Source organism: Mangifera indica, chromosome 1 (assembly GCF_011075055.1).
Source record: "Mangifera indica cultivar Alphonso chromosome 1, CATAS_Mindica_2.1, whole genome shotgun sequence".
In the NCBI taxonomy this organism is placed as follows: domain Eukaryota; kingdom Viridiplantae; phylum Streptophyta; class Magnoliopsida; order Sapindales; family Anacardiaceae; genus Mangifera; species Mangifera indica.
The window spans coordinates 28,646,918-28,665,478 of record NC_058137.1 but is presented as its reverse complement, the minus strand read 5'-3'; the positions used below and the strand labels follow the sequence as shown (position 1 = coordinate 28,665,478).

Here is an 18,561-nt window from a genome sequence, read left to right as displayed (position 1 = left end):
AAGTATAGCCGATACAATGTTGCAATTCATCCGTGTAAAGAAAATATCTTTCCTCAAAAGTGCATGACTTTTACTCAAAAAGTTCCCATGTAAAACCGGCAAACTAAAAGCTTTCATGAGTGAAATCTCAACCTCTCTTTTCATATTATCTATGTGACACTTAGATCCTACATCAACAAAGTGGAAGAGATGTTGAATATGTTTGTGTATTCTACATCTCTAGGATAATAAAACAAGAATGATTAAATAGCGACTCATAAGCTATAACATTTTGGGTTCTAAAACCAAAAAAAACAAAATCATGATAATTTGTGTATTTAAAACAGGTTAAATATAGGCCAAAAGAACTATTTCCCACCCAAGGTTTAGCGAAATGACAATTTTTCACTCGTTAATTTTCAAAAACTTAAATACTTACTATTCTGTTAAAATCCATTATTAGGACTAAAAACAAAAATACCTTTTAATTAAAAATATTAAAAAAAAAATAAAATTTTTTCACATTTCTCTCTCTAAGTTTAAAAATTTAACAATTTTTTCCTACTTAAAGTTTGAAATGTGACCATTCCCCCCTAGGGTTTCATTCATTTCCCTTCCTTCTCTAGTGATCAATCTTTGGCCAACCTCCCATATCGGCGCACCTTATAGCCTCTCAAATGAAGATGAATCATTAGGCAATTGGAGGTTGGTAGAAAATTCATCTGCAGAAGCTTGCGAGACGCACAAATGTGTGTCGTATATATTTATGCATCGCCCAATTAGTGCAGATTGACAAGACATAGACGCACATTTGTGTCCGACCAATTTGTGTGTCAATCGATCCGCATAGATTGGTTGACACATAGATCTGTGCAATGCATAGACTTCTACAGACGAATTATCAGTTGGGCTGATGATTCATTTTCGTTCGGGAGGTTGAAGGGCATGTCAGTATGAGAGATTGGTTTTCGGAGAAGGAAGTGAAAGGAATGAAAACCTACGGGGGAAATTGTCATTTTTCATATTTTAGGTAAGAGAAAATTATTAAATTTTTAAACTTAGGGAGGAAAAATATAATAAATTTTTAGTTTTTTAATATTTTTAACTAATTGATATTTCTACCTTTAACCTTAATAGTAAATTTTAATAAAAGACTGTGTATTTGAATTTTTAAAAGTTAATAGGTGAGAATCGTCATTCCATTAAACCATGGTGGGAACTAGTCTTTTGGCCTATTATAGTTGACCCCTAAAAATGGCAGTGTGTTCTTCAAGGGTTTGAGGGGTCAGCGCTTTGGCTGGCTGAGAAAAAGACACAAAAAGTGATTGTGACCTGAGGGTCCGGCCATTAGTGACTGAAGCAGTGAGGTTTTTTGAGTCAGCCTTTTTATCTATCTTTGCTTTTCCTATTCTTTTTCAGCCTCCAAATTTGGATTCGTGAATCACATTCTAGCTCCTTTTTCAGGGATTAGCATGATTTAAAGAGGCGTTTGGGAGCTTTAACTATCACGTTAAATGTCACATTACATATTGCCAAATAAGGTTAGATAAGATCCAAGATATTTGATCTCGAATTCAAATAAAACAAATCAAATTTAAACTAATGATTAGACTCATTTTTATAAAACAAATCAAGTTTGAAACCTAAAAATAAAATTGTAAGGGCGGAGAAGTGGATCCACAAGACCCAAAACAAACAATCTTTACTCGATCGAATTATGATTCAATATATAATATTTAGTTTTTTAGGTAGAAATAGGTAAAACGGAAAAACAAATTCATACTCTTTTATAACCCAAAAAACGATATATACTTAGTTGAATCTAAATTTGATATTGAATTCGATTTCAAATTAAACTAAAAATAATTTTTACTAGGTTTAACTCAATTCAATCAAAGTATCCACTTTTGATTTTTTTTATTCCTTCCAATTTTTTTTATTATCTTAAAAAGTTAGGTGGACGGTTGAAAATTATTTTAATTTTTCGGAAGAATAAAGTAAACATATAGGGCGATTCTTACAGTTCAATTAGGTTCCAGCTTTCTAAGATGTAAGAGCTTACATCAGATCAGACGGTCAACAATCATTGAATTGTGTGACGTCAAAGTAACAGCCACTACTAAAAAATCGCAGCCGTTTAAGGATGAGAAACCAATCACAACCAACCATTCTCGTGGCGGCGCGTCATCGCTCACGTCAACGTGCCGTTAACTTTAACCTCTAATTTACCCCGCGTTATTGTGGTCAAAACAAAATCATTGATTTTTTAAAAATATTTTCACCAATGAATTTCATTTGTGCTTAACGTTGGAATTGTATTTATTTTAAAATAAAATATTAAATTTGTTTAAAATTATAAATTTTGTCTTTTACAATTTTTTAAATAAATAAAATTATGTACATAAATAATATATATAATTTTTACATAAAAAATGATATGTTAATAGATAATTAAATATTATTTTATTTAACTAATAACATGTTGATCTATCAATATCAATTATTTATGGTTTGTCAAAATTATTTATGGTTTTATGCAATATTTTAATTAGGATCATAATTAAATATTAATGCGAATGCAATGCGCAAGTGGTTGGTATCATTATCAATAAAGCGCAAGTGATTACTACTTTATTATTATTAAACGTTGTACCATTTATATTAAAAGAGTAATTACATTTGGTATTTAATTAATTATTTAAATAATATATTATTATATTATTAAATATTATTTTATTTTTAATTAAAATTTAATTTATTATGATTCATTATTTAGAAACTTAATTAAATATTTAAAATTATCTATATATAATTTTATTATTTTTATATGATTAGTTTATTATTTACTCTATATTGGGTATATTTTTTAATTATATAATTTATTATGAGAGTTAAAACCATACGTCAGATTTGTTCACCTCCCCTTGTAAAACATTGTTGAGTAAAGGTTAAATTCAATTTATGTCGGATTTGAGCAAAACTTAATTTGAGATTGGTTAAAGACTAATAAGTTAAGGCTCAAATTTGATTTGTTTAATAAAAATCTATAGTGACAATTCCTATTGTTACTCCTTAGTTTTACTGCTCTTTATATCATCTACTTCCTTCCGACGAGTTCATCTTCCAACTAGAAAATCCAGAGAGTCAAAATATTACAGTGAAAAATCTTTTTTTAAGAAACATACTTGATTCCAAGAAAATCTCATTTTCCATGAAAGTTCAGGTTATAATTCGACCCTCGCCTATTTCTCTATATAATAACACTCTTCCTCCTCCCTTTCCTCTCCAAAGACCTCTCCTCTCCTCTCTTCCATGGCTGCTTGTATTGACACCTCTCGGCTTTCCCAGGAGCCAAACATGTCCACAAACGACGACCATGCATGCAAATATGTGAAAACCTGTTGCCCCACTTTCTCTGATCGTGTTTCTTGCGTACCCTTCAACAAAAGCCACACAAAAACCATACACACACGTGGTGTTGTCAGCGATGATCAAGATCTATGGCTTAAAATCCAGGATGAAGCGAAATCAGACGTCGAACAGGAGCCCATCTTGTCAAACTACTACTTCACTTCAATCTTGTCGCATCAATCTCTGGAAACTGCCTTGGCGAATCTGCTTTCCATCAAACTCAGCAGCTCAAGTCTCTCTGAAGGTACCTTGTATGATATTTTCACAGGCGTGCTTGTGGAGGATGATGAAACGATCATTAAAGCTGTGAAGGCTGATTTGAGAGCGGTGAAAGAGAGAGACCCGGCTTGCATAAGTTATGTGCATTGCTTGTTGAATTTCAAAGGCTTTCTCGCCTGTCAGGCGCATAGAATTGCGCATAAACTTTGGTCACAAGGCAGAAAGGCCTTGGCCTTGCTGATACAGAACCGGGTTTCCGAAATTTTCTCAGTTGATATTCATCCTGGAGCCAAAATGGGAAGTGGGATTTTGTTCGATCATGCCACCGGAGTTGTGATCGGAGAGACGGCGGTGATCGGTGACAATGTTTCGATTTTGCATAATGTGACATTGGGGGGCACAGGGAAAGCGTCCGGCGACAGGCATCCGAAAATCGGTGATGGGGTTTTGATTGGGGCAGGGACTTGTATTTTGGGCAACATCAGGATTGGTGATGGGGCCAAAGTTGGAGCGGGCTCGGTGGTGTTAAAGGATGTTCCGGCGAGGACTACGGCTGTTGGTAACCCGGCGAGATTGATTGGTGGGAAGGAGAATCCTATCAGGCTTGATAGGATTCCAAGTTTTACCATGGACCAAACTTCGCATACTCATGAATGGTCTAATTATGTTATTTAGAGGGCTTATTTTGGTAGCTTGGTTGTGGATTTCAGGAGAACTGAAGTTCTCCATTGGCAAACAGAAAGATTTTCAGGATTTTATGCTATTTAGTAATTACTAATTACAATGAGAAAATGAGATTTTTATGGGAAGTTTTAATTTTGTTGTCTTTTATGGTATGATTTGTTGTAATTTCAGTCCTGGAAATTTTGGTAGTGAATGTGGGAGTGGGAGCTCTCTGTTTTAGAAGCAGAGCACTGGAATCTTTGAGTTGAATAAAAATGGTAAGTATCCTTTGATACAATAGCATTCAGATTGAGAACAATAGGAATGTTAAGGTGGATGGGAAATTGATACAATACGGTAGATGTATCGTATAATTCGATGAACGCTTAAAAATTTAGAGTTCAAATCATCTTTCAACTATCATAAATCTCCGAATCCCTAATTTTCCGATCCTATTTGCCATGTTCATCATCACCTTCATTACATTAAAGGATTTCATAACAAAGAAATCAAGTTTAAGGTCAGCACCAGGGCCATGGAGGCTCCCAATTATAGGAAGCAGGCGCCACTTCATTAACCCTGAGCCTCATCACAGGCAGGCTAAGAGACCTTGCGAAAATATAAGGTCTTGTTATGGACGTACCACTTCTTTGCCTGAGGCTGCTAAAGTGGTGCTCAAATTTAATGATATTAACCTTGCTCGGAGGCCTCAGGTTCTTGCTGCAGATATTGTAGCTTATGACTGCAAAGACCTTGTGTTTTCGCCTTTTGAAAATTACCCATGGTATATAAGTGTGAAGGAAAGTCTCATCGTTTGAGCTTGTTTCTAAAGTGAGAGAGATCTAATAACATTTTTTAAAATCCACACATACTATTAGAGCCAAAAATAGATTTGTTGTGAGAAGTGTTGAATTGATGACCCAATGTGTGATAAAGAGGGAGGTTAGATTTGATTTTATTGCAAGTAATGTAGGAGAAATTAAGAAGATATCAGTACAATTAACTGATGTTATGGAGGTGATTTTAACTTAAACTCTATGCTTTGTTCAACAACATTTTATCTCTATATTTTCTTTTTATTGGACAACAAATCAATTATCTCTTATTTTTAATGATATAACACAATCAATGAATTTGTTTAAATGTCTATAGGATTTGTCTATATTTACTTCCACTTATGTAATTAGTCAATAGTCATTGTCTCCAAACTCCCTATTCCTTATAAAATTTCCTTTCTACTTCTGTTTTCTTTCTCTCCTTTTGAAAACCATCTAAAAAAGTAAAGTTATAAGCCGCTATGATGTAAAATGAATGTTGGGTGCCGTATTTGATCACCTCAACCATTCATTGATTCTAAAGCAATAATATTTTGGCTGTCACATAGCATCAACTTTCTTTGGATGCTGCACCTTACTAATCTTCATAGAAAGGAGAGTTAATTGACTCAATTCATTCTTTCTGTCAGTCAAGCAATGTATCTCAATCTTTCAAAACAATTTGTGAGCTAAACTAGTTATCAAAATAAATCACTATTTTAAATTCCAGAACGGATCAACTAATTTCATTGAGAATCAATATCAAATCCAATCTAAATTTGACCAAAACCTGTTTTTAATATTGAATTAGATTGATTTAGATAAACAATATTGAACTAAAATTTAATTGTCGCATCATATTGGTTTGATTGTTATGTTGATGTTATATAATCAAAACCCCTTGTAAAAATTTAATTATTAAAATCACCTATTGGATTAATTGGACCGTCCTATTAGATCAAAGTCTCATTTAACTCTAAGAACATTGAATTATATTTCATGATTTTTGACATTATTGCAAAGAGTGGTGATGGTGTAAAGAGTTCCAAAGAATTGAAGAATACTATTAAATTGACACTGCTAAAACTTATTTTAAAATTTTAATTATATAATATTAATATGGTGTTAATGTGGACAAACTGGCTAATCAAATAGCAGATCCATCCACAAATTACCTTTTAATCAGGTCAATGTTGAATTCAGTCTAAAACACATTGAAACAAATTCAGTGCCCCTAAACATTACCGAAAATAGTGGTGAGGGTGTAAAGAATCCTGGAGATTTGTACATGAAATTAAGCTTGCATTACACGCTAGAATTTTTTTAATGTTAGATATAACCGATAATCTACAAGAAAAATTATATATGAATTCATAAAGTTATATCATCTATATTCCTTAAAGTCTTCCAAGTTCTAACATAACCAAGTAATCAAAGCTAGCTGTGAACATGCAAACACCTCTTTATGTATATAAATAGAGGAGACATTTGCAACTTTCTATTCTATTATGGAAGAACATTTGCAAATAGTTCCCTGTCCCCTAATAAAGTGTATAAATAGAGGAGACAGGCATACAGCTTAGTGTGACCCAAGACATTTCCCATTCTGTACATCGATTATCATTTCCAGCTTTAATGGAGCTCCAAAACCCTTATTTTCTGATCCCACTAGCCATTTTCTTCTTCACCATCATTGCATTAAAGAATTCTGCAATCAAGAAATCAAGATTATCTCCGGGGCCATGGAAGCTGCCAATTATCGGAAACATGCACCACTTCATCAACTGTAAGCCTCACCACAAGCTAAGGAACCTGGCAAAGAAACATGGTCCTCTTATGCACTTACAGCTCGGCCAGAGAAGTGCCGAAAACAATGATATTAACTTTGCTCAAAGGCCACCTCTTCTCTCTGCTGATGTTGTAGCTTATGGCTGCACAGACCTTGTGTTTTCGCCCTAGGGAAGCTACTGGCAACAACTACGAAAGATGTGCATCAGCCAGCTTATGACTTCCAAATCCGTGCAATCTTTCAGAGGAATCCAGGAGGAAGATGCGTCGATGCTCGTTCGTTTATGTTCTTCGAGAGTGGCAGGCACGGTCAATAAAAACAGGTGATAATATACGAATAAATTGTACTTCTGATATATTCAATTATGTTAATGAAACATAAATTTATACATATCGCCGATTATATATGAAAAAATACAAATTAATATAATCAATACATAAAAAGAGAAATATATATTTAAAATATATACTAACCTAGAAAATCATGTGTTTAGAATATATATATATATATATTCTTGTATGATTATTTATGTATGCTTCAGAATCTCTGTGGCTTGTATTATTTATTGTTCAATATCAGTGAATTATCTCTCTATAAAATTCCTCCTGGCCTTCTCTATCTTATATAGGATACAAAAAAAGGTGGCTTTTTCACAAGGTAATGTGGTAGAAGTGTGAACCTAATGATGCAAAAATTATGTTATACAAACACTTCATCTGATACAAATCAGCCCAAAAGAAAGATGAACAGTACGGTGGTCAAACATGAATGAGCAAACAATAACAAATGTTAAATCCACTTGCCAATTAAATGATTCATGAATAATCAAACACTTGTGCAAAACCCGAGTGCACTTAAGTTTACGTGGTTTACAGGGAAGTAAAGAATGACATGGATTGAGACCAGTTCAAGACCAAACGTGAGTTTATATGACCCATAAGGGCGTAAAATAAAGAATTACATGCATTTGGATAAGTTCAAGATCAAATTTGCTAAAGACAAGAAAAAAGGACAGCCTCAGCCAAATAGTTCTTTTTATCACCACTGCAGGCCACCGATCAGTTTCATTTAACTTAAATATATTGAGAGCCTTATGATCAAGTTCGGATGATAACAGGTAAAACTTAACCTCCCTGTAAGATTCAAGGAAGAAAAAGAAAATGTAAACCCAAATTTATGTTTTCAGTGAATACAAATAGTTTTACTGATTTGTGTTGTAAACCCAAATTTGGGATAGCTGAGGTCCAAATCTACTTTGTGGAGTCCTAACAAACTCTATTAGAGTCCAAGGTCAAGTTCGCATAATTCAATTTATTTTCTCCAATATGACCTTTTTCATCTTCATTTTGGAGATTTCTTTCCTCCTCTTTTGACCTTTTTCCACAAATTCTTCGATAACTTGCCGTTAATGTGAATTAAATTTTCTGAAATTTTTATCAAACTCAAATATACCTTTCTAGTAGATATTATAAAATTATATCCAGTCTTTCTGATGTCGAAAGCAGGAAGAATATATGTAAGTAACAGAAAATTTTAATTTGATTTCTCTTTTCTGTTTTATAGTGTATGGCGTGACGCCCTTTGTTTGAAATCAGAAAACATACGTGACGCAAGCATTTGATAGAAACATTGTCTTGAATTTCTTTGAACTTTCAATGCGAAAGAGGGTGTAAGACCAAATTTGCCGGACGCGGAGGTGAATTTGATTCCACCAAATGTAATGATTGAGCTGGTGAATTTGACTCAGGTTGAATGGTTCCTAGTCCCTAGAATTAGTGTCTGAAGCGGAACCAAATTTTAGGTTAAAAAGAATTCCATCCAGTCTGGTTTAAATTTATTTTTTATTATTAATAAATTATATATATGAATAATAAATTTGAATTATAAATTTGAATTAAATTTAAATTAAGTTAAATCAAATTATATTTTTTTATTCAAATCCAATTTAAATTATTTTAAAATTTGATTTAATAAACTTAAAGTCAAATTTAACCCAAACTATTTTTTATATAAGTTAAACTTAAATAAATGATTATACCAAAGTAAGATAGAGTTTTACTGATAATGAGATGGATATAATTCAAATTCAATTTTTTTTTTTTCTGAAAATTTTGTGGCCACTAATTTTGCTTACCTCTAGGATAACAGACTAGAATTCTTGATCCTAGTAGATGCTTCATGCTTCCATCTATTTCTTGACTGGAAAAATGGTCATCTTAGTCCAATCCCCATTTGTGCTGTATAGTCTTCCCATGGAGCTCCTATTGCGTTTCTTCTCAATCCTAATCACTTCCCTTCTCTTTCTCTACATGGTGAAGAAGATACTGAAGAGAACCAAAACCAGTAACACACCTTTTCATCTACCTCCAGGGCCGTGGAAATTACCTCTCATCGGAAACTTGCACCAGCTGCTGGGAGGCTCTCTTCCACATCACAGACTAAGAGCCTTGGCCAAGAAATACGGACCATTGATGCATCTTCAGCTCGGGGAAATTTCCACTGTCGTTGTTTCTTCGCCTGAATTCGCCAAAGAAATAATGAAAACTCACGACGTTGTCTTTGCATCAAGGCCTCGAACCTTTCTGTCAGAAATCATGTCGCATGGTTCCACTGGTGCTGTCTTTACACCATACGGGGATTATTGGAGACAAGTCAGGAAAATTTGTACTTTGGAGCTTTTTAGCACCAAACGGGTCTTGTCTTTTCGATCCATCAGAGCGGAAGAAGTGTCGAATCTTGTCAGCTGGGTTGATTCAAAAGCGGGATCAACAATTAACCTTACAGAGAAAGTTCATTCTTTGATATATAGCATCACTTCCAGGGCGGCCTTTGGCAACAAATTCGAAGATCAAGAATTGTTCATATCAATTGTAGATGAACTTACGAAAGTTGCAGCAGGGCTTACTGTCGCAGATTTGTATCCTTCCATTGAGTTTCTCCAATCGGTCACAGGAATCAGACGTCATATAGAGAAGTTGCATCGTGAAACTGATAGAATGATGGAAAGAATTATCAATGAACACAAGAAGAACAAGGAAAGTTTAAACATGGGCAAGCATGAAGAAGAAGCTGAGGATCTGGTTGATGTTCTTTTGAGGGTTCAAGAGCAGGGTGAACTTGAATTTCCCTTGACTACTGACAATATCAAAGCAATCATCTTGGTTAGTACTTTTACATGTTTTGCCAAGTTCTCTGCAAATTGCTGTTGGGTTTCTCGAATCCAAAACTAACTCTAGTTTTTTCGTCACACATATATACCCATGTCTAGCTTACTTCCCAAATAAAGTAGGATACTTAACAATACTCTCCTGATTATTCATTGGTTATTAGACTGATATCATTCATAATATACCCAACAACCTCCTCTCAATCAAGTCAACTGGAAAGTAGAAGAGACAAAACCTCTTTTGGGCCCAACCGGGTAAAAGAGTCAGAAACCCCCTCATATGTGGGCAGCCAACCGGTGATGAGATTTTACCATTAAAGAAGATGAAAACATTTCCACGTTTAAGTCAACCGAGGATAGGACTTTGCCTGGAATTACACAGACCGATACCTCTATAAATTTTGGATGAAATTGTTCTTATACCTTGGACTTTAATATCACTTACTGGGCTTTAAAAAGTGCTATTGAGTCTCTTCACCCCAAAAGCTAGCGTTAGGGGTGAAGTCATGAAGTTTTCCTTAGCACTTTTATATTCATGTCCAACTTAGTTTCCAACCTGTGTAAGATAACAATTACTGAACTCAAATAAGTTCTACTCACTATTTAAAATCTTCACTTGCATGTTTATTATTATTATTTTATTTCGTTTAATACTTGATCCTTAAATAATCCCGTGTGAAAATGAAAATATCGTCCTTAATCTACTGGTTTAACAAAGAAATGTACACAAATCGACTGTTCAGGACATTTTTGGCGCTGGTGGCGAGACAGCTGCAACAACTATAGATTGGACGATGAGCGAACTGATGAAAAATCCAAGACTGCTAGAGAAGGCACAGGCTGAAGTGAGGCAAGTTTTTAACAGTAAAAGCAAGGTCGACGAAACAAGCATCGATGAAATGAAGTTCCTGAAGCTAGTCATAAAGGAGACTTTGAGACTACATCCTCCTGCTCCTTTGTTAGTTCCCAGAGAAAGCAGAGAAAGATGTGTCACCAATGGATTCGAAATACCCATGAAAACAAGAATAATTGTGAACGCATGGGCTATTGGGAGAGATCCTGCATACTGGAATGAACCTGAGATTTTCAATCCAGAGAGGTTTCTCGATCGGCCTGTCGACTATAAGGGGGCTAACTTTGAGTTTGTCCCATTTGGGTCTGGCAGAAGAATATGCCCTGGAATGTCGTTTGGACTGATGAATGTTGAGCTTGCACTGGCGATGTTGCTGTACCATTTTGATTGGAAGCTTCCCAGTGGAATGAAGACTGAAGATCTGGACATGACCGAGGTCTTTGGTATAACAGTAAGAAGAAAAGATGATCTGCAGCTTATTGCCATTCCTTACCATCCTTCTACTGCTGCATAAGCCCGAAAGGAATTACAATTTGCATTTTTATTTACATGGGATTTTGATGATGAATATTGAATAAATATGTCTATATGTATTAGACAATATTATAGGGAAGACTTGTGCTTCTTGCAGTGCAGCTGGGTTACTGTTGACTTGAGTTGGAGCTTCAGTAGCTCAAATACTCGTTTGAGTCGACTGTTGTTTAACTCGATGAGCTATAATTCATTTTACTCATTTTATGAAGACCAAATGATTATTTCCCACCCAAGATGTAAATTTAACTTTTTACCTGCTAATTATCAAAAGTTTAAATTCTCATCCATTAATTAAATTTTATTGGTATTATCAATGGTAAATTTATCATTTAAAACTTTTATTTAAATTTATATTTTTTATTATCCCTAAGTTTTTAAATTTTTATTTTTAGATTTTTTCAAGTTTAAAATCTCACATTTTCCCCCTAAATCTAGGATTGCAAACTTTTTTCTTATATAAGCCGCCTCCCCAACGTTTTAGAAAGTTACAATTGAACCCAACTTCCTTTCTCTTTCTCTTTGGCAATGAATTGTTGAAGACGACAGTTGAATCTTTTCCTCCTCCCTTCCCTCTCCCCCTAGTCACCCTTCCTTTACTATCCGATTGTCTTTGTCAAAGATGAAGACAAAGGGTCTTCGTTTGAGACAAAGACTCATCGTTTTCATCTTAGACGAAGACGATTAATTTTTGAGTCTTCGTCAGAAGAAGACTAGTTGTTTTTGTCTCAAAACAAAGACGATTTCATCTTTGTCTTCGACAAAGATGGTAGGATAGCAAAGGGAGGGTGACCGGGAGGGAGAGGGAAGAGAGGAGGAAGAAATTCAATCATCAAACGAATCATCATCGGAGAGAGAGAAAGGAAGTTAGGTTCAACTATAACTTTCTAAAACGTTTTGGGAAAGGGGGGAGGGGGGGCGGCTCCCTTCGAGTTAAAGTTTGCAATCTTAGACTTGAAGGGAAAAAATGAGTTTTTAAACTTAAAAAATATGAGTTTAGGGGTTCAAATAAAAATTTGAAAACTTAGAGTTAATAAAAAATATGAGTTTAAATAAAATTTTTAAATGACAATTTTATCTTTGATAATAATAGATAAGAGTTTAAATTTTTAATAGTTAACAAGTAAAAAATTAAGTTTGTATCAAATCTTGGGTGATAAATAATTATTTGGCCTTTTATGAAATCCTAGCCACATTCATTAAGCTTGAGCCAAACATAAATTTGGTTCTGCTTGTTGACCTTTCTAGAGTGGAGCTCAAATTAACAACTCTCATTTTGAGTCTATAACTCTTGAACTCATTAAGTTAGAGCTTGTCAATTTTGAATACAACAATACTTGGTTCAACTTGATTGTAGCCTTAATCTCACAATATCACCTAATTAGCAAAATTAAAAGAAATTAAAAGTATTTACAATAGTTGTTTGTGTTGCCTCGCTAGTTTTGGAACGCCTCAACATGTTTCACACGAAGACTATTAAAGCAATATATTTATTATTTGTCATGAGAAAAAGAAAAAAAGAAGTATACGCTCTAACAATATTAAAAATTAATGACATGATTTTTTTTTGGTTTGTTTGGTAAATAATGATTGAGATAATTTTTGGTTGACCTAAATAATTTTTGGATAACCAAACTTTATTGTTTTTATTGAAGAGATTGAATTTTTTAGTACTAAACTTGTATTCTATCTCATAAAAATAGGTCTAACGTATAAATATGTATTATATATTTCTTACAACTTATCCATTATGTATTTTATATGCTTAGAATTATTTTAACATATAATATAGCTTTTATTGTGTACCCAAAATAAGAGCAATACTATACATACCTATTTACGTATATATAGTATTGCTCTTATTTTAATCATGATATATATATATATATATATATATATATATATATATATATATATATATATATATATATATATTTATGTATTTAAATACATATGTATATATATTTGTATATGTTATCATTACATAATTGAATAATTTTGAATTAAATATAAAATAATATTTAATTATATACTTAAAATATAAATATATAATATTACTCTTATTTTAATAATGATGATGCATATTAATGTAGTTTATTGTGTTCACTTATATTTTTTTAATCAAAATAATATTTTATTGAAATCTAAATAAATTATTTTTTACATTTATTCATGAGTTTTTTTATTGACTCAAAATTATAGAGAAATCTCATACTTTCAACTTAAACGTTTCTTTTGCACATAGACCAAAATAATAAATTAATCATTGTCAGTGTTTACGGTATCAACAAGTCATATTGGTAAAATAGTTGGTAAAAAAGTTGTAACGGTGGTAATGGGACAATGGAGATGTCGACTTGGAAAAAAGATCGACGCGGAGATGATGGCTCTTCATTGGATGGATCAACATATTGTTTGGCTCATGACTAAAACCCATTTTATATCAAATTGATATAGGTTAACTAGATTAATCGTATTAAAATTGCAATTCAACAGTCAAATTTGACCGATCCGATTATCATATGAACATCAAATTGATATAGGTTAGTTCTCATATTTTTCTATTAAAAAAACTAAATTTTTACCATTTTCTATTAAATATATCAAATAAACACAATTAATTTTTTTTTTTTTGAAAAGGCAGATGATTAGTTTAATATATTTAATAGTATATATAAAGAAAGTTTAATTCTGGAAAACTTGAATGTTGGTATGTTGAGTAGACAAATTTAAATGAAAATAAATGTAATACCCAGATAAAGTCTATAAATAGAGGATATATAAGTTGAGACATTCCCATTCTGCACATCGATTATCACTTCCAGCTCTAATGGAGCTCCAAAACCCCCATTTTCTGATCCCACTTGCCATTTTCTTCTTCACCTTCGTTGCATTAAAGAATTCTGCAACCAAGAAATCAAGATTACCACCGGGGCCATGGAAGCTGCTGATTATCGGAAGCATGCACCACTTCATTAACTGTGAGCCTTAACACAAGACAAGGGATCTGGCAAAGAAACATGGTCCTCTTATGCACTTACAGCTCGGCCAAATTCCAACTCTGATTTTTTTTAATGTTTTCGACAATTTTTTCAACCATTAGCCATTAGCCTGAATTAGATTTTTTGAATTCTAATCGAATTCAAATAAACTCTTATTCAAGTTTGATTATGCTCCACTCCACAACACAAACAGTCATATAAAAGAAACTATTTTGCAATGATCATTATTTTTTTTTTATAATAATAGATATTAAAAAATATTATCCAGCTATTCTCATGTCAAAAGCAGGAAGAAAATAAGTAACAGAAAATTTTACTTTGATTTCTCTTCTCTGTTTTCTAGATGGCGTGCCGCCGTTTGATGAAAATCAAAGCACAGGTGATGCAAGCGTTTGACAATAATGTTATCTTGGGTTTCTAAACAACATCAAGCGAAAGAGTGTAAGTTCCAAATTTGCTGAACGCATACAAAATCAAATTCTTGATACACCTAGAGTAATTATTGAGCTGGTCACTAGATATTATCATCCGTAATCCAATATTTAATTTCATATTTCATTAATAAAATGATATTAGGTGGACGATGACTGTAGTCACTTGTGTACAAGACATAACAATAGATGCTTGATGCTTCCACCTATTTCTTGACTCAAAAATAGCATAAAATTGTCAAGAATTCTCACAGGCCAATCCTCACTAGTACCGCATTGTCTTCCCATGGAGCTCCCGTTGCGTTTCTTCTCAATCCTCTTGACTTTCCTTCTCTTTCTCTACATGGTGATGAAGATTCTGAAGAGAACCAAAACCAGTGATACAACTTTTCATCTCCCTCCAGGGCCATGGAAATTACCTCTCATCGGAAACTTGCACCAGCTGCTGGTAGGCTCTCCACAACATCACATACTCAGAGACTTGGCCAAGAAATATGGACCCCTTATGCATCTTCAGCTCGGGGAAGTTTCAACTGTCGTTGTTTCTTCGCCTGAATTCGCCAAAGAAATAATGAAAACTCATGACCTTGTCTTTGCATCAAGGCCTCGGACTCTTGTATCAGAAATCATGTCTCATGGTTGCACTGGTGCTGTCTTTACACCATACGGGGATTATTGGAGACAAGTCAGGAGAATTTGTACTTTGGAGCTTTTCAGCACGAAGAGAGTCATGTCTTTCCGATCCATCAGAGAGGAAGAAGTGGCGAATCTTGTCAGCTGGGTTGCTTCAAAAGCGGGATCAACAATTAACCTTACAGAGAAAGTTCATTCTTTGATATATGGCATCGCTTCCAGGGCGGCCTTTGGCAACAAATTCGAAGATCAAGAATTGTTCATATCAATTATAGATGAAGTTACGAAAATTGCAGCCGGGCTTACTGTCGCAGATTTGTATCCTTCCATTGAGTTTCTCCAATCGGTCACAGGAATCAGACGTCAAATAGAGAAGTTGCATCGAAAAACTGATAGAATAATGGAAAGAATTATCAATGAACACAAGAAGAACAAGGAAAGTATAAACATGGGCAAGCATGAAGAAGAAGCTGAGGATCTGGTTGATGCCCTTTTGAGAGTTCAAGGGCAGGGTGAACTTGAATTTCCCTTGACCACTGACAATATCAAAGCAATTATCTTGGTAAGTACTTTTACTATGTTTTGCCGAGTTCAAGGTCCTATTTGGTCTCGCTTGTCCAAAAACAAGTTTGAGTTTTTACTTGCACTTGTGTACCCATATCCAGCTTAATTTTTAACTGACGTAGGATACTCAACGATTCTCCACTTATAATTTAGGCCAAATGAGGATTTCCCATTAAGGTTTAAAACAAATTTAATTTTTCATACGTTAATTATCAAAAATCTAAATATTTATCTATATATTAAATTTCATAATTATTATAAGAGTTAAATTTCACAATTATTATGAGAGTTGAAATCATTATGTAAAAATTTTATTTAATCTTATATTTTGAATGACCTTTAAGTTTTAAAATTTTTATTTCTACCCCCTAACCTAATATTTTTCAGGTTTAAAAATTGACTTTTCTCTCCCAAATCTATAATTGCAAAACTCTCATTTTTTGCATTAAACAACTACCTCCAGAGTTTTAAAAAATCTTAGTTTAACCCCTATTCAACTTCGATTTCTAGATCTTCATATTAGATGACCAACCACCTTCACTAGTCGTCTGCTCTCTCCCTCCTGTCTTCTTGGTTGACTGGTCTTTCCTCTCCAACTGTCTTCATTTCAAATGAAGCGGACCGGTCTTCGTTTGATGAAGACTTCGGTGATGAGTCTTTGTTTTGTCTTCGTCTGAGATGAAGACGACCAGAGAGGAAAGACTAGTTAATCAGGAAGACGAGAGAGAAAAAGTTGATTGTTGGTGATGGCAGTTGATTGTTGGAGATGGAGTTTTGGAAATCGAAGTTGAATAGTGGTTAAACTTAGATTTTTTTCAAACTCTGAGGTGGTGACTGTTTATTGAAAAAAATGAGAGTTTTGCAACCCTAAATTTAGAAGAAAAAAGTTAGTTTTTATACTTGAAAAATATGAGGTTAGATAAAAATTTTAAAACTTGAGGGTTATTCAAAATATGAGTTTAAACAAAATTTCTAAATAATAATTTTATCCGTGACAATAATAGTAAAATCTAACAGATAGATAGATATTTAGATTTTTTATAGTTAATAAGTGAAAAACTAGGTTTGTATCAATCCTTGGGTGGGAAATAGTCATTTGGCCAATAATTTATTCACTACCGGTCTAGCACCACTTAAAAAAAAACCTAACAACCTCCTCTAAATAAAATCAACCAAAGAGTAAAAAAGAGACGAAAACCTCCCTCAAACCAACCGGGGATGGGATTGTACCAATAAAGAAGATGAAAACCTTTCCTCATCTGAGTCAACTGAGGATTGAATTTTACCAAAATTAAAGTTAGAATCACACCCACTGATATCTTGATAGATTTTAGCTGGAATTGTTCTTAAATCCTAAGTTTTGTTATCACTTAATGGACCTTGATCTATTGAGCCTTCCCACCTCAAAAGTCAGTTTAAACAGTGAAGCTTTTTCTCACCACGTCCAACTTAGTTCCCAATTACTCAACAATGGCTGAACTAAAATCAGTTCCAATCACTATTTTAAATCTTCACTTGCATGCTTGTTTTTTTATTTACTTCGTTTAATACTTGGTCCTTACATTCCTTAATCTACTGCTTTAACAAAGATATGTACACAAATCCACTGTTCAGGACATTTTTGGTGCTGGTGGCGAGACAGCTGCAACAACTATAGATTGGACGATGAGCGAACTGATGAAAAATCCAAGACTGCTAGAGAAGGCACAGGCTGAAGTGAGGCAAGTTTTCAACTCTAAAAGCAAGGTCGATGAAACAAGCATCGATGAAATGAAGTTCCTGAAGCTAGTCATAAAAGAGATCTTGAGACTACACCCTCCTGCTCCATTGTTAGTTCCAAGAGAAAGCAGAGAAAAATGTGTCATCAATGGATTCGAATTACCCATGAAAACAAGAATAATTGTGAACGCATGGGCAATCGGGAGAGATCCTGAGTACTGGAATGAGCCTGAGATATTCAATCCAGAGAGGTTTCTGGATCGGCCTGTCGACTATAAGGGTACTAATTTTGAATTTGTCCCATTTGGATCTGGCAGAAGAATATGCCCTGGAATGTCATTTGGACTGATGAATGTTGAGATTGCACTGGCAATGTTGCTGTACCATTTTGATTGGAAGCTTCCCCGTGGAATGAAGATTGAAGATTTGGACATGACCGAGGTCTTTGGTATTACAGTGAGAAGAAAAGATGATCTGCAGCTTATTGCTACTCCTTATCATCCTTCTACTGCTGCATAAGCCCGAAAGGAACAATTAGCTGTTCTCTTTAAATGGGATTTTAATGATGAATATTGAATAAATAAGTCTATATGTATTAGACAATATTACGGGGAACTCTTGTGCTTCTCGGGGTGCAGCTTGGTGATTATTGACTTGAGCTCGAATAGCTCAAATATTTACTCTGGAGTCAAGTTTGAGTTGATTGTTATTGGATTTGATGAGCCCACTAAGCTTGAGAAAAATGAATTGACCTATAATTCATTTTACTCATTTTATGCAATCCTG

General features: G+C 33.9%; 3 protein-coding genes across 3 annotated transcripts; all 3 read left to right on the top strand.

Annotated features, from left to right (window-relative positions):
• Window positions 1–3,092: 3,092 nt before the first annotated feature.
• LOC123219482 (serine acetyltransferase 1, chloroplastic-like) lies at window positions 3,093–4,515 on the top strand. The gene has a single exon (XM_044641470.1). The coding sequence runs from the start codon at window positions 3,292–3,294 to the stop codon at window positions 4,282–4,284; it is 993 nt and encodes a 330-aa protein (XP_044497405.1). The 5' UTR covers window positions 3,093–3,291; the 3' UTR covers window positions 4,285–4,515.
• Window positions 4,516–8,994: 4,479 nt separating this feature from the next.
• Window positions 8,995–11,662, top strand: LOC123219471 (cytochrome P450 71D9-like). The gene is made up of 2 exons (XM_044641459.1): window positions 8,995–10,037; window positions 10,786–11,662. The coding sequence occupies exons 1-2, from the start codon at window positions 9,048–9,050 to the stop codon at window positions 11,407–11,409; spliced, it is 1,614 nt and encodes a 537-aa protein (XP_044497394.1). The 5' UTR covers window positions 8,995–9,047; the 3' UTR covers window positions 11,410–11,662.
• Window positions 11,663–14,940: 3,278 nt separating this feature from the next.
• LOC123219464 (cytochrome P450 71D11-like) lies at window positions 14,941–18,462 on the top strand. Its single transcript, XM_044641446.1, has 2 exons — window positions 14,941–16,054; window positions 17,671–18,462. The coding sequence occupies exons 1-2, from the start codon at window positions 15,146–15,148 to the stop codon at window positions 18,292–18,294; spliced, it is 1,533 nt and encodes a 510-aa protein (XP_044497381.1). The 5' UTR covers window positions 14,941–15,145; the 3' UTR covers window positions 18,295–18,462.
• The last annotated feature ends 99 nt before the right edge of the window (window positions 18,463–18,561 follow it).

Bases quoted from the DNA above. Each gene is read 5' to 3' on its own strand.
- LOC123219482 (XM_044641470.1), top strand. From the start codon at position 3,292: ATGGCTGCTTGTATTGACACCTCTCGGCTTTCCCAGGAGCCAAACATG.
- LOC123219471 (XM_044641459.1), top strand. From the start codon at position 9,048: ATGCTTCATGCTTCCATCTATTTCTTGACTGGAAAAATGGTCATCTTA. The intron at 10,038-10,785 runs GTTAGTACTTTT...TCGACTGTTCAG, and splicing joins ATATCAAAGCAATCATCTTG to GACATTTTTGGCGCTGGTGG.
- LOC123219464 (XM_044641446.1), top strand. From the start codon at position 15,146: ATGGAGCTCCCGTTGCGTTTCTTCTCAATCCTCTTGACTTTCCTTCTC. The intron at 16,055-17,670 runs GTAAGTACTTTT...TCCACTGTTCAG, and splicing joins ATATCAAAGCAATTATCTTG to GACATTTTTGGTGCTGGTGG.